The 16,963-nt window shown below is 34.6% G+C and overlaps 1 protein-coding gene across 1 annotated transcript in view; it reads left to right on the plus strand.

Moving 5' to 3' along the window:
* The window catches only part of ANKRD30A (ankyrin repeat domain 30A), a 215,475-nt gene that overhangs the window by 119,185 nt on the left and 79,327 nt on the right, over nt 1-16,963 (plus strand). The window contains exons 33-38 of the mRNA XM_078332937.1: nt 3,975-4,065; nt 11,236-11,264; nt 11,378-11,450; nt 12,223-12,433; nt 13,669-13,852; nt 14,991-15,905. Of these exons, the coding sequence (XP_078189063.1) occupies nt 3,975-4,065; nt 11,236-11,264; nt 11,378-11,450; nt 12,223-12,433; nt 13,669-13,852; nt 14,991-15,905 (1,503 nt within the window). The remainder of the gene's footprint in view (nt 1-3,974; nt 4,066-11,235; nt 11,265-11,377; nt 11,451-12,222; nt 12,434-13,668; nt 13,853-14,990; nt 15,906-16,963) is intronic.

The following is a 16,963-nucleotide window of genomic DNA, read 5'->3' on the forward strand; positions in this document are numbered from 1 at the left end:
TTTTGATATACAGAAGCTCTGGAGTTTAATTAGGTCCTGTTTGTCTATTTTGGCTTTTGTTGCCAACGCTTTTGGTGTTTTAGTCATGAAGTCCTTGCCTATGCCTGTGTCCTAAATGGTTTTGCCTAGATTTTCTTCTACAGTTTTTATGGTGTAAGGTCTTATGCTTAAGTCTTTAATCCATCTGGAGTTAATTTTAGTGTAAGGTGTCAGGAAGGGGCCCAGTTTCTGCTTTCTGCACACTGCCAGCCAGTTTTCCCAACACCACTTATTAAACAGGGAATCCTTTCCCCGTTGCTTGTTTTCATCAGGTTTGTCAAAGATCAGATGGTTGTAGATATGTGGTGTTGCCCCCAAGGCCTCTGTTTCGTTCCATTGGTCAATATCTCTGTTTTGGTACCAGTCCCATGCTGTTTTTATTACTGTAGCCTTATAGTATAGTTTGAAATCAGGTAGCCTGATGCCCTCAGCTTTGTTATTTTTGCTTAGGATTGTCTTGGCTGTGCAGGCTGTCTTTTGGTTCCATATGAAGTTTAAGGTGGGTTTTTTCCAGTTCTGTGAAGAAGGTCATTGGTAGCTTGATGGGGATAGCATGGAATCTATAAATTACTTTGAGCAGTATGGCCATTTTCATGATGTTGATTCTTCCTAATCACGAACATGGAATGTTTCTCCATCTCTTTGTGTCCTCTCTTATTTCCTTGAGCAGTGGTTTGTAGTTCTTTTTGAAGAGGTCCTTTACATCCTTTGTTAATTGTATTCCTATGTATTTTGTTCTCTTTGTAGCAATTGTTAATCAGAGTTTGCTCATAATTTGGCTGTCTGTTAGTCTGTTATTAGTGTAGAGAAATGCTTGTGATTTTTGCACATTGATTTTGTTTCTTGAGACTTTGCTGAAGTTGTTTATCTGTTTAAAGAGATTTGTGCTGAGATGATAGGGTCTTCTAAAGATACAATCATGTCATCTGCAAATAGAGACAATTTGACTTCCTCTTTTCCTAATTAAATACTCTTTATTTTTTTTCTTGCCTAATTGCTCTGGCTAGAACTTCCAATACTGTATTGAATAGGAGTGGTGAGAGAGGGCATCCTTGTCTAGTGCCAGATTTCAAAGGGAATGCTTCCAGTTTTTGCCTATGCAGTATGATATTGGCTGTACTTTTTGTTATTTTAAAATGTAAGTATTGGGTAATGTTAGGAAATAAAAAGATGATTTGACATTATTCTCTTACATCTGCATGTGTTCATAGAAATAATTTTCGGACATTTATCAGAACATGCTTTACAGTCATGTGTGAAGTAGATAACTGCTGTATAGTGCAATTCTGCTACTTTTCATGATTAATATAAGAAGCCAATGTGGAATAATGCAAAAGAAAATATGGCTTAGATGTCACTAGGAATCTGTTTGAGTTCTGAAGTTAAGTTTGTCTAAAATCTAAATAATTTATCTGTGTTAACCTATGGGCAAATAAATTATTCTGTGTGTATCTAGATGTAAGAAAGCTCTAAATGGATTCAGAGAGAAATAGTTAAACTGTAGTCTTAGTCTTGTACAACTTGGAACATGAAAAGATCATGCCTGGGACTCAAATGCATTGGTATATTTTCATTTTCTAGTATAGATCTGAAGGAACATTTCAGGAGTTGGATAAAAATGAGAAATAGAACTCCTGTAAAACTATATATAACACCAATTTGGTTGAGTAGTATTTTAATAGGTAGACATTCTTTTCACAAGTAGTACTTTTTGAGTTCCTCTGTGGCAGCCACATTTGCAGCAACATATGTATCAAATAATTATGATGCAGTCCAAGGTCACAACTGTAGAGGTGGAAGAGATAGGAAAGACCTCACCACTTAGATATAAGCATCAGTAGTGCAGTGGTAACAGCAATGAGTGGATGTAAAAAGATGAGTCTGTATTTTGGTTCTGTAACTTTCTAGCTATGGGAACTGGGAAAAAAATTATTTAACCTGATCAAATGCCAGTAACCTTGTTTATGAAAATAGTGCTCATATTTACCTCTTCGGTATGTGCAATGGAATAATGTAGTAACAAATGTGAAAACATCTTGTAAACTGGAAAGTCTGTGTACAGTATAAGACAAAATGATCAAAGTGGCATTTAAATGAAAGCAGTATTGTTAGGACAAGAATGTGGAATAAGAACAGGCATGTGGATTTCTAATTCACGGTAAAGGGATGGTAACTTGCAGCAGGCCATTACTGCAGATTTTCCATAAAAATACAGCAGTTTTGAAAGTTAGACTTTTCTGAGGTGATTTTGTTTTGGTCTGGAGTAATTTCTTTCTGAGTACCAACTGTGGGCTAGGCAGTGAGTCTCTTAATATCCAAGATGAGGGATTATGCTATGGTAGTAGGAAGAGAGTAACAAATACAAAACACTTATATGTCACTGTAACTTTTTCTTAAAATCAAAACAGAGAATGTTAGGATAGAGAAAATTGAAGAACTTTCTATTTAGCATGAATATGGGAGTGGCAAGGGAATTCTATGGTCAGAGCAGATCTTTCTGAGACTACCATTTAATGTCCCATCTCAAAGATGTGGAGTCTGCCATGCGAAAGTCTAAGAGAAAGACATTTTATATTTGTTCATTATTTTGTTCTTAACAACCTGGAATGACTAGGAAGCAGAAAGTGGGGTGACCATCATTTCCATCATCATCCTCATTATTCTAAGGTGAAGAAAAGTCTACAAATATGTGTCTGGAACATATTAGATGTTTCATGAATAATAGTGTTTTTTGTTTGTCTGTTTGTTTTTTGAGACAGTGTCTCACTCTGTCACCAAGCTGGAGTGCAGTGGCACGATCTCTGCTCATTACAACCTCTGCCTCCTGGCTCCAAGCCATTCTCCTGCCTCAACCTCCCAAGTAGCTAGGACTACAGGCACGTGGCACCATGCCCAGCTAATTTTGTTTGCTTAGTAGAGACAGGGTTTCACCATGCTGGCCAAAATGGTGTTGATCTCTTTACCTCATGATCTGCCCACCTCTGCCTCCCAAAGTCCTGTGATTAAAGGTGTGAGCCACTTCACCCAGCTGAATACATGTTTTTATTTTCTCTTCTTGTGAAGGCTTGCTCTACTTTTCTGAAGTAATGTCTTAAGAATTAATTACATACTTTATCTAATAATTGTTTGCCTTCATTTAAAAATTGCTTCTGTTTATTTCCTTTAAACAGCTTCTACAGAGTTCTGTTTTTACTCTGCATGACATACTCTGAGAATTCTCCATGCCATGCATAGTTTTTAACACAAATTCTATAATTATGCATATATCAAATGTTTAATCATATTATATTTTGTTCGAAATGCCTCATTATATTTAGTGATAACAACAGAGTAAGGGAGATGCTTTGAAGTTAATTCCTTTTTGAAATATGCCCACGGGTTAATTTTCTGTAAATATGATTTTTTTAATGCACAGTAACCTAGTCAATAGCCTCATGAAGATAAAAGATAAGCATGATCTACAGAGCGTATGTAAGGTTTTCTCTTGAAATGTTTTGGTTTTCAATATGTGAACAGCCTTAAATCGAATTGCCTCTGAAGTAAAAAATTAAAGTAGTGTTTTAAAAAAGATTTTAAATAAAAACAAATTATTATTGTCATTATTATTATTTTGAAATTGAAGTTATTTATTGAGGCAGGCCATAGTGGCTCATGCCTGTAATCCCTGTGCTTTGGGAGGCCAAGGCAGCCGGATCACTTGAGGTCAGGAGTTTGAGACCAGCCTGGCTTGTCTCTACACAAAATACAAAAGTTAGCCCAGCATGGTGGCTCTTGCCTGTAGTCCCAGCTACTCAGAAGGCTGAGGCAGGAGAATTTCTGGAACCTGGGGGAGGGAGGTTGCAGTAGGCCAAGATCATGCTACTGGTTAACCTTGGGAAATTTTGTTATAGAAAAAAAGTTTTTAAATAGATTATTATTGATATTGCATTTAATAGGTTAACTCTGAGCATGCTGCACAGAATTATATGTGTTTACCTCAGACTTCATATCAAAAAGAGATCAAGACAATAAATGGGAAAATAGAAGGTAAGAACCATTTTTTTTATTATACTTTAAGTTCTGGGGTACATGTGCAGAACATGCGGGGTTGTTACATACGTATACACATGCCATGGTGGTTGGCTGCATCCATTCCCCTGTCATCTACATCAGGTATTTCTCCTAATATTAGCCCTCCCCAATCCCCCCCACCACTATCCCTCCCTTGACCCCCCCCAACCCCTGACAGGCCCCAGTGTGTGATGTTCCCTTCCCTGTGTCCATGTGTTCTCATTGTTCAACACTCACTTATGAGTTAGAACATGTGCTGTTTGGTTTTCTGTTCTTGTGTCACTTTGCTGAGAATGATGGTTTCTAGCTTCATCCGTGTCCCTGCAAAGGACATGAACTCATCCTTTTTTTTATGACTGCATAGTCCTTTGGGTATATACCCCGTAATGGGATTGCTGGGTCAAATGGCATTTCTAGTTCCAGATCCTTGAAGAATTGCCATATTGTCTGCCACAATGGTGGAACTAATTTACACTCCCACCAACAGTGTTAAAGAGTCCCTATTTCTCCACATCCCCTCCACATCTGTTGTCTCCTGATTTTTTAATGATCACCATTCTAACTGGCATGATATGGTATCTCAATGTAGTTTTGATTTGAATTTCTCTAATGACCACAATGATGTGCTTTTTTTCTTATGTTTGTTGGCTGCATACATGTCTTCTTTTGAAAGGTGTCTGTTCATCTCTTTTGCCAACTATTTAATGGGGTTGTTTTCTCTTATAAATTTGTTTAAATTCTTTGTAGATTTTTGTTTTTAGCCCTTTGCCAAATGAGTAGCTCACAAAAAAATTTTTCCCATTCTGTTGGTTGCCAGTTCACTCTAATGATAGCTTCTTTTGCTGCGCATAAGCTCTTAAGTTTAATTAGATCCCACTTGTCTATTTTGGCTTTTGTTGCCATTGCTTTTGGTGTTTTAGTCATGAAGTTTTTGCCTATGCCTATACCCTAAATGGTATTACCTAGGTTTTCTTCTAGGGTTTTTACAGTGTTAGGTCTTCTGTTTAAATTTTTAATCCATCTGGAGTTAATTTCTGAATAAGATATAAGGAAAGGGTCCAGTTTCCCCTTTCTGCATATGGCAAGCCAGTTTTCCCAAAACCATTTATTAAATAGGGAATTCTTTCCCCATTGCTTGTTTTGGTCAGATTTGTCAAAGATCAGATGGTTGTTGATGTGTCATGTTACTTCTGAGGCCTCTGTTCTGTTCCATTGGTCTGTCTCTCTGTTTTGGTACCAGTACCATGCTGTTTTGGTTACTGCAGTTTGTAGTGTAGCTTCAAGTCAGGTAGCGTGATGTCTCTAGTTTGAAGTCAGGAAGTGTGATGCCTCCAGCTTTGTTTTTTGTTATTGTTTTTGTCTTTTTTGCTGAGAATTGGCTTCGCTATGTCGGCTCTCTTTTGGGTCCATATGAAGTTTATGGTGGCTTTTTCCAATTCTGTGAAGAAAGGGAGCTTGATGGTGATAGCATTGAATCTATAGATTACTTTAGGAAGTACAACCATTTTCATGATATTGAGTCTTCTTAACCATGAGAATGGAATATTTTTTCATCTGTTTGTGTCCTCTCTTATTTTCTTGAGCAGTGGTTTGTAGTTCTCCTTGAACAGGTCCTCTTCATCCCTTGTTAGTTGTATTCCTAGGCATTTTATTGTTTTTGTAGCAATTGTGAATGCAAATTCACTCATGATTTGGCTCTCCTTGTGTTATTGGTGTATAGGAATGCTTCTGATTCTGCACATTGATTTTGTATCCAGAGACTTTGCTAAAGTTGCTTATCAGCTTGAGGAGATTTGGGGCTGAGACGATGGGGTCTTCTATATATACAATCATGTCATCTGCAAATAGACATTTTACTTCCTCTTTTTCTAATTGAATATCCTTTATTTCTTTTTCTTGCCTGATTCCCCTGGCCAGAACATCCATTACCGTGTTGAATGGAAGTGGTGAGAGAGGACATCCTTTTGTTGTACCAGTTTTCAAAGGGAAAGCTTCCAGTTTTTGCCCATTCAGTATGATATTGGCTGTGGGTTTGTCGTAAATAGCTTATTTTTTTGACATATGTTTCATGGATACCTAGTTTGTTAAGAGTTTTTAGCATAAAGGCTGTTGAATTTTGTTAAAGGTCTTTCCTACACCCATTGAGATTATTGTGTGGTTTTGTCTTTGGTTCTGTTTATGTGTGGCTTACATTTATAGATTTGCATATGGTGAACCAACCTTGCATCCCAGGGATGAAGCTGACTTGATTGTGTTGGATAAGCTTTTTGATGTGCTGTTGGATTTGGTTTGCCAGTATTTCATTGATGATTTTTGCATCAATGTTCATCATGGATATTGGCCTGAGTTTTTCTTTTTTAGTTGTGTCTCTGCCAAGTTTTGGAATCAGGATGATATTGGTCTCATAAAATGAGTCAGGGAGGATTCCATCTTTTTGTATTATTTGGAATAGTTTCAGGAGGAATGGTAGCAGCTCCTGTTTGTACATCTGGTAGAATTCGGCTGTGAACCCATCTGGTCCTGGACTTTTTTTATTTGGTAATCTATTAATTGTGTCCTCAATTTCACACCTTGTTATTAATCTATTCAAGGATTCAACTTCTTCCTGGTTTAGCCTTCAGAGGATGTAAGTGTCCAGGAATTTATCCATTTCTTCTTGATTTACTGGTTTATATGCATAGAGTTGTCTGTAATAACCTCTGATGGTAGTTCACATTTCTGTGGAATCAGCAATGATATCCCCTTTATCATTTTTTATTGTATCTATTTGATCCTTCTCTCTCTTCTTTTTTAATAGTCTGGCTAGTGGTGAATCTATTTTGTTGATATTTTCATAAATCCACCTCCTGGATTTATTGATTTTTTGAAGTGTTTTTGTGTCTCTGTCTCCTTCAGTTCTGCTCTGATCTTAGTTATTTCCTGTCTTCTGCTAACTTTTGAGTTTGTTTGATCTTGTTTCTCTAGTTCTTTTAATTGTGATGTTAAGGTGTTGATTTTAGATCTTTCCTTGCTTCTCATGTGGGCATTTAGTGCTGTAAATTTCCCTTTACACTGCTTTAAATCTGCTGGTATGTTGTGTTTTTGTTCTCATTGGTTTCGAAGAACATCTTTATTTCTGCCTTCATTTTAATATTTATCCAGTAGTCATTTAGGATCAGGTTGTACAGTTTCCATGTAGTTATGCAGTTTTGAGTCATTTTTTTAAAATCTTGAGTTCTGATTTCATTGCAGTATGGTCTGAGAGACTGTTTGTTATGATTTACATTCTTTTGCATTTCCTAAGAAGTGATTCACTTCCAATTATGTGGTCAATTTTAGAGTAAGTGCAATGTGGTGCTGAGAAGAATGTATATTCCATGGATTTGGGGTGGAGAGGTCTGTGGATGGTTATTAGGTCTGCTTGGTACAGATCTGAGATCAAGCAGAAGAAAGGATAACTGAGATTGAAGATCAACTCAATGAAATAGAGTGAGAAGGCAAGATTGGAGAAATAAGAGTGAAAAGAAATGAACAAATTATCCAAGAAATATGGGGTTATGGCAAGGCCCAGTGGCTCATGCCTCTAATCCCAGCACTTTGGGAGGCCGAGTTGGGCAGACCACGAGGTAAAGACATCGAGACCATCCTGGTCAACATGGTGAAACCCCATCTCTACTAAAAATACAAACATTAGCTAAGTATGGTGGCATGCACCTGTAGTCCCAGCTACTTGGGAGGCTGAGGCAGGAGAATTGCTTGAACCCAGGAGGCAGAGGTTGTGGTGAGCTGAGATCGTGCCATTGCACTCCAGCCTGGGTAACAAGAGCAAAACTCCGACTCAAAAAAAAAAAAAGCAAAAGAAAGAAATATGGGGTTATGTGAAATGACCAAATCTACCTTATTTTGGTGTACCTGAATGTGATGGGGAGAGTGAAACTAAGTTGAAAAACACTCTTTAGGATAATATCCAGAACATCCCTAACCTAGCAAGGCAGGCTAACATTCAAATTCAGGAAGTATAGAGAACACAAAGATATTCCTCAAGAAGAGCAACCCCAAGGAACATAATTGTCAGATTCACCAGGGTTGAAATGAAGGAAAAAATACTAAAGGCAGCTGGAGAGAAAGGTCAGGTTACCCATAAATATAAGCCCATCAGACTCACAGCAGATCTCTTGGTAGAAACCCTACAAGTCAGAATAGAGTGGAGGCCAATATTCAACATCCTCAAAGAAAATAATTTTCAATCCAGAATTTCATATCCAGCCAAACTAAGCTTCATAAGTGAAAGAGAAATAAATTCCTTTACACACAAGCAACTGTTGAGAGATTTAGTCACCACCAGGCCAATCTTACAAGAGCTCCTGAAGGAATCACTAAACTTGGAAAGGGAAGACCAGTACCAGCCACTCCAAAAGCATACCAAATTGTACAAACCATTAACACTATGAAGAATCTGTGTGGACTAATGGGCAAAACAACTAGCTAGCATGAAAATGGCAGATCAAATTCACACATAACAATATTAACCTTAAATGTAAGTGAGCTAAATGCCCCAGTTAAAAGACACAGACTGGCAAATTGGATAGAGTCAAGAACCATTGGTGTGCTGTATTCAGGAGACCACTCTCATGTGCAAAGACACACATATGCTCAAAATAAAGAAAAGGAGGAAGATTTACTAAGCAAATGGAGAGCAAAAGAAAGCAGAGGTTGTAATTGTAGTCTCTGATAAAACAGACTTTAAACTGACAAAATCAAGAGACAAAGAAGAGCATTACATAATGGTAAAGGAATCAATGCAACAAAAGAGCTAACTATCCTGAATATATATGCACCCAATACAGGAGCACCCAGATATATAAAGCAAGTCCTTCATGACCTACAAAGAGACTTAGACTCCCACACAATAATAGTGGGAGACTTTAGTACTTCACAGTCAATATTCGACAGATCTATGAGACAGAAAATTAACAAGGAAATCCAGGACATTTTTTATTTAAAATATAATTTGACCAAATGTTTGTCTAAATGCATGAGGACTCACAAACTCTGATAGCCAAAGAAAATTATTTTCTATGGCATAGTCTGGAAGAACAAAAAGAGTGAAAGTTATATGTCTTATCAGATTATATTCAGAGTGCCAAAGAAAGAGAGCTGAATTATTAGTTTAAATTCAACATACTCAAAGACCTGAGGAAAGGAGTAAAAGATGAAATGAAGACGGAGGAAGACAGAGAGTACAGGGAGTACATGAGGGAAAAGAAGCAGCTTTATATATTGGAAGATGTTAAAATAAAATAATTCTTTGGAAAAAGATAGAACATGGTTAGAAAGTTGGGGAAAATATGGCAACCTTCCATACCAAAATTTCTTAGAGAACTACACAGCAAACATGTCACTCCTTTTTTTTCTCACTGGTGAGAAAGCATTAGAGATGGAAGCATCTAACCATGGAGAGTTGATTCATCTGCCATAGGTGAATATGAGCATATTTGCACAGCCATGTGTGTGTATAATTTGTCATGCATACTCAGTATAGACAAGAAGAGTTCAAACTTTAGAAAATCAGCTGAAGACCTTGTTAACAATGCATGCTGTGATTCAACAGACTTGGGTTTCTGGCATTTTTAATAAGTTCTCAAGTGATAATGAAGCTGGTGGTTCTTGGACCTCACTCTTAAGTAACAAGGAAATAGCCTTTCCTTTGGAAAAAATCTTGAAGAAGGGCAGTTGGATAGAAGGTCAACACATAACAGGGTTAAGGGAAAGCACTATATTGCTTTTATTTCTGAGTATGTTTCTGTCCAGAGGGGTAAAAAAAGAGGTAAAGAAATAGTAATTAAAGATGTCAGATACTACCCCTAATCAGAGGGAAAGAAAGTGCTGGGAAAATTAATTTTATAAGATGTTGAATGGGAGGAATCAAGACCACAGATTTAGACATTATTTTGGCTAAGGAAGAGAGATTGTGAGGCAGGAAATGGGGCAAGAAAGAAGATACTAGGCAACTTTGGGGTTTCTGAAAAGAAAACTTGAGTGAATTCACCTCAGATCATTTAGGATATTTGTACTCCAGAAGCTTATATTGTGAGTATTCCAGGATTACCAGAAGCGGAAGCATTACTCGAATTGGAGTAAACAACCATGACTCAATATTTTCCTCTATTACTATGAGGCATAAAAGATATGTATTTTGTTGATATTAGCTATTCAAATGAGAGGTATTTGAAAGTAAGAGCATTGGCTTTATTTTTAATGAAGCAAAGTGTTTTGATAAAATTTTTGTTCTATAAAAATCCATTAGACACTTACCATGACAAATAAGCCAGACTAACTTTTAGAAACTAAAATATTACTGAATTTATTACTTAAATTCTAAAATTGTTTTTTAAAATGAATAGTCTTGATTTTGAAATATAAAATGTTACTTATATGCAATAAGCCTGTTGCCATACATTTTCAAATAAACATGTCAATATTGAAAGCTCATTATACATTATTTTCTGTGAGTTTTGTATACATTTTTGCATGAGCTAATCAAGAAAATTTCTGAGGATAGACTAGAAGTTTCAGAAATGTAGGCATATGGTTACACCACATGGATATGGAAAACAATAAATATTTATATTTAGTATTATTCCCTAAGTATATATTCAAGTTGATCAATTTATAACACTTTCAGTAATGAGATGTCAATTCTGCATTCAGCTGAACTCTCATCATAATGTTATACAGTCTCATTTGTAGAACAAATTAAAGAGCATGATGAATGTAATGATATAAATTATTCTAATGTATTTCATTAAATATATGATGTAGGATTCTATATTCAGCTTTGACATTTGTTTTTCAGATCATGATTTGCTCCCCTGATCAAAGAGCATTTCTCCTTTCATCACCCAGCTTGTACATATTAATATCAACACATTTTGCATGCACAACACATTCTCCCTTTTGAAATCTTAAGTGCATGTCTTAGGAAGCCTAGATTCTTAGCTTCTTCAGTGTATTTCTGTCATGTGAGTGTCCTAAAGAAACAAACCAAAAGAAAACCCCCAACTCTCAAAGTTAGCAAGAAGACTCAAGTTACTAGCACTACATTCATTTGTGGTTGGTTTTGTCATATTTACCTATGATTGATGATAAATCTCTTTTGCTTTATAGAGCCTCCTAAGAAGCCTTCTGATTTTGAGGTATTGAGTTTTATAATTAATATATATATATAATTAAATATATATTATTTTTAATGATGTATTTTGTGAAGTATACATTCATTATTAATCATTTTTCTTCCAAACCCATTTAGCCTGCCATTGAAATGCAAAACTCTGTTTCAAATATAGCCTTAGAATGGAAGAATGAACAAACATTGGGAGCAGGTAAATTTTACAGTTCAGTAATATTAAAATGAATATTTCAATATTTGATCTGTTAATAGTCTCATCTCCCAGTGTTTATTTTTCAAATTTGATGAAAATATTTGAGCTAAATAATGTTAATAGTGGTATCTACATTGGGAAAACTGGTATTTATAGGAACATGAATTTTAATTAGTTCTTTAAAAACATACCTTTAATTTCAAGTGTTTCTACTTTTATGTCTTGATACTATAGTGGTTTGTGTTGGGAATTTCTGTATGTCTTAAAAATTCCAAGCATGCACAATCATACATTCTGAGGGCAATTAGAACTATGACTTACAGATTATTAGAGCTGTGGTGGTGTTACAGCACATTTTGTCAGAGACAAAATGCACATGCCACAGGCTGGCTAAAATGCTTTCTTTCCCTCTTTGCACAACTGCTTCCCTTTCAATCTTCATTCTTCAGTGTAGCTATACATTCCTTGGGGGAATTTTCCATGGGCCTAGTATAAATTTAATTCTTAGCAATCTGTTTTCTTACCGTATCTATCTGAATTTACAATTTTCACTTTTCTGGGGCTTTGTTTTTCAGTACATTTTAAGCTAAACAAGAGCAAAGGTTTTTTTTTTTGTTTTCTGTTTAATCTGCAGATCTGAGTATAATGCCTTCCACATCATAGGCAATCAATATATATTTTTCAGTGTATGAATTAGTGAATGTTAAAATTTGCAGATCTTTATATCCCAAAAGTACTAATATATTTTATTTCTGTCTCCTCCTTGAGACAGATTCACCCATCCTTTCAAAAATCTTGGATGTGGAACCTTCTTGTAAAAGAGCAAGGGAACTTAAAATATATCATTGTAAACAACTTACAGAAAAAATGAAACAAATGAAAAAGAAGGTTTGTGAACTACAAAAGGAACTATCAGAAGCAAAAATAAAATTTCAGTTAGAGAATGAAAAAGTTAAATGGCAGCAAGAGCTCTGCAGTGTGAGGTATGACATCCTACTTTTAAATAAATATTTCCACTTTTTATACTAAAAGTACATAGGATACCTTCTGTACTAGCTGACTGAGGTTTAACTGGGAAAAATATAGTGTCAAATAAAATTCTTCACTGTGAATACTTCTACATATTCACAATAATTAAATGCATATGTATTTAAATCAGAATTTTAATAGCTATATAGAAGGCCATTTTCATTATTTACTTCAACGATTAATTTTTTTTGATTTTTAATTTGTTGTATTATAATAAGTGCTGCAAAGCATAACTGCATGTAAATATTTTTCTAAATTTTTAATTATTGACTTGGAATAAATTCTTCAATATAAAAATATTTGGTTAAATGATAGGTTTTTAAGAAGTTCTTTGTTCATTACTTCTAAATGTTCTCAAGAAAATTTATATTCATTTACAAAAAAGAGAGTATGAAACAGCCATTCTTTGCCCCCCCAAAATAATTTTCCTTTAGTTATACACTTTTAACCTTAATGTGCATGGAGTATAAAGAAAAATATAGGGTAAATTTCTGATTAGTTTGTTCAACAACTCTTTATTGCCTACATAAATAAAATTAATTCAGAGTTCTATGTTAAAAATACATATTGTTTAATTAAATATTTTTTGTCTTATTCTAAAAGATTTAAAATTTGTTGATAAAATATATAATAACAAGATACATTTAAAGTATTACTCATAAAAGAAGCAAAAGGTATATGGAATAACACATATTAGACTCTTTAGCCTTGTCTCAGATTTTATATTGAAATTATTTTTAGGGATTCTTGCCATATTTTATAAAGAAGAATATTAATGTCTAATGAATCTGTAAACATGCTTATAAAAAATAATGTGATTTTAATCAGTTAACTCTAAATGACCTGTCCTCATTGAGGACTAATTTTGACTGTGGGATACATTTAAATAGTAATTTTCAACTTATAAATTTACTGGATAGCTTATAATATTCTTTTCCATAACAGTTGTTGAAGTTACCAGTAGCAGAACCTTTTTGACTAGAAAATGTTCTTTTCTCACTATTTTTCAAGTATATATGTCATTTGGAAGAGAGTAATAAATTAAATACCTGAGAAATAGAAAGGAAAAAAATATTCAAGAATATAGGAATTTTATTGGAATAATAAACTAATATAGGAACAGGTAGATGTTAAAGTGAATTCTATTTTCTAACAAAATGAATTTTAAGATAAGTGTATTTAATGGCAGGTTTACTTTAAACCAAGAAGAAGAGAAGAGAAGAAATATCGATATGTTAAATGAAAACATTAGGGAAGAATTAGGAAGAATCAAAGAGCAACATAGAAAAGAATTAGAAGTGAGACAACAAATTGAAATGGCTCACAGAATGCAAGACATGGAATTGAAGTCTCTAAGAAGTAATTTCAATCAGGTATATCAATCCCTGGCAAAAAATTTTTATTTCTAACTTTATTTCATCCATATTACTTTTAATATCCCTCTGATTTAGTATGTATTATTTAAGTCTAAATCTAACAAAAAACTTATCTTAAAATTAACTATGACATTTATAGCTACAGTTATTTATTATAAATTATGTCATCCAAGTGGTATCTTATTTCAGACAAAGAACTTTTGAAAACAATGATAACCCATACCATATACTTAGTGATAATTTATTGGTAAGTATTTTGTTCCAAGCGACATAGTTTAGTGTAGTTTTCCTAGTTAACATTTAATACTGACTCAAACATTATCAAGAGGAAACAGAAGTTATTGCTATAGTAAATAAGCTCATGGTTTTCTAAGTAGAGCTCTCTAAACTTTATCTTCTTTACCACTTCTGTTTTGAAATAGAAGACTTCTTTTATATTTATATCTTTATCCAATAGAATTAAGTGTGATTTGGTGAAGAAGTATTGGATGTAGATTCAGAAGACCTGGAGAAAATCCTACAACTTGTTTATATTTTAATCTTTTTATTTCAGAATTGTGATAACTAAATGGGTTCATTGATGTATGTATGTAAAAGTGCTTGGTACCTACAACATCTGAAGTTATCAAACATTCACAAATATAATTCTTAAAATTAACTATAGTTTTTTTAATAGAAAATCTATAGAACATTCTCAGGAAAAAGGAACTGAAAGAGCTTCAAGAATTTTTTTCTGTCTAAATATATGCAGCACTAATGCTCTTAGTATGGGGTTTTATACAGGTTAGACATCAGAGTGTAGACCCAATTTTCTTAGTAGTAACATTGATTTAATCTTTTTTATTTTATGCTTTTGAGTTTGTTGTAATTCAGGGGAAGTTTTTCTTTCAATTCTGAGGCTCTTAAGAATTATCTTATCATTTCTGTTTTACATTCATGAACTCATTGTCTTCAAATAAATGTTTGAACTTTGGGGAATGTGTGCTCTATAGTGTGCAAAGTTTTGATTCAATGGTTCTTCAAATAATAGCTATTTATGGAAACCCTTTCATTGCATAAATGTACAAGTTATTCTCTAATTTCAGATATGCCCTTTTGGGGGGTGCTAGCTAAAAGTTTATTTTGTTTTATTTAGGTTTCTCACACTCGTGAAAATGAAAATGATCTCTTACATGAAGATTGCGTGTTGGAAAAGGAAATTGCCATGCTAAAACTGGAAAGAGACACACTAAGACATCTGAACCAGGAGAAGGAAAATAAATACTTTGAGGACATGAAGATTTTAAAAGAAAAGAATGCTGAACTTCAGATTACCTTAAAACAGAAAAAGAAAACATTAACAAAAAGGGCACCTGAATATAGTGAGCAACTTAAAGTTCTGACAGCGGAGAACACAATGCTCACTTCTAAACTGAAGGAAAAGCAAGACAAAGAAATACTGAAGACAGAAATTGAATCATATCATCCTAGACTGGCTTCTGCTATACAAGACCATGATCAAAATGTAGCTTCAAGCAAAAAACAAGAACTTGCTTTCCATGCTTCAGGAGATGCTCATTTGCAAGGAAAAATGAATGTTGATGTGAATAATGTAATATATAACAATGAGATGCCTCATCAACCACTTTCTGAAGTTCAAAGTAAATCCAAAAGCCTAAAAATGACTAATTATGCAGGAGATGCTGTAAGAGAAAATACATTGGTTTTAGAACATGCACAAAGAGACCTAAGTGAAATACAGTGCCAATTAAAGAAAGTCGAATACATGTATAAAAATGAAGAAGATAATGTGCACCCACACACTGAACAGCAGGAGTCTCTGGAGCAGAGATTACTTCAACTAGAAAGCAAAAATATATGGCTTCGACAGCAATTAGTTCATGCACTTAAGAAAGCTAATAACAAAAGCAAGATAACAATTAATATTAGGTTTCTTGAGAGGAAAAAGGAACATCATCTCCTAAGAGAGAAAAATGAGGAGATAGTTAATAACTGCAAACGTTTAAAAGAATGTATATATCAATATGAAAAAGAGAAAGCAGAAAGAGAAGTAAGTATCAAAAATATAATTTTTTAAAAATTTTTTATTGGATTTTAGGTTTTGGGGTACATGAGCAGAGCATGCAAGACAGTTGCATAGGAACACACATGGCAGTGTGCTTTTCTTTCCTTCTCCCCTTCACCCACATTTGGCATTTCTCCCCAGGCTATCCCTCCCCACCTCCCCCTCCCACTGGCCCTCCCCTTTTCCCCCCAATAGACCCCAGTGTTTAGTACTCCCCTTTCTGTGTCCATGTGTTCTCATTTTTCATCACCCGCCTATGAGTGAGAATATGCAGTGTTTCATTTTCTGTTCTTGTGTCAGTTTGCTGAGGATGACGTTCTCCAGATTCATCCATGTCCCTACAAACGACACAAACTCATCATTTCTGATTGCTGCATAATATTCCATGGTGTATATGTGCCACATTTTTCCAATCCAGTCTATTATCAATGGGCATTTTGGTTGATTCCAGGTCTTTGCTATTGTAAACAGTGCTGCAATGAACTTCATGAACAAAACACCAAAAGCATTGGCAACAAAAGCCAAAATAGACAAATGGGACCTAATGAAACTCCACAGCTTCTGCATGGCAAAAGAAACAGTCACTAGAGTGGATCGGCAACCAACAGAATGGGAAAAAATATAATTTTTTTAATATTTCTGAAATAAAATTTAAAGCCACATTTGGCCTTGGCTAAATGCCGAGTTTAGTTGGATGGATGGATAGGTAGGTAGGTAGGTAGGTAGGTAGGTAGGTAGGTAGGTAGGTAGGTAGGTAGGTAGGTAGGTTAGGTAGGCAGATAGGTGATAAATGTATTCAGTTTATCAGGTTAGAAACATACCTCATTTCTACCAAATGAAAGTTAAAGCTGAGAGATGTTTTACTTTGAGTAAGATGTAGTGTCACTTACAAAATGTTGAGTTAAAGATTTTTAATAGATTAACATTAATGACATTGGCTAATACTGCTGAAATAAAAGTTTTAATGTCTCTTTGTGGCCACATTTTAGCAACACAATGAAGCAGTTAAAAGGGAATGTCCATATCAGCAATGAGTATTTTGA

Source organism: Callithrix jacchus, chromosome 7, assembly GCF_049354715.1.
Source record: "Callithrix jacchus isolate 240 chromosome 7, calJac240_pri, whole genome shotgun sequence".
In the NCBI taxonomy this organism is placed as follows: Eukaryota; Metazoa; Chordata; class Mammalia; order Primates; family Cebidae; genus Callithrix; species Callithrix jacchus.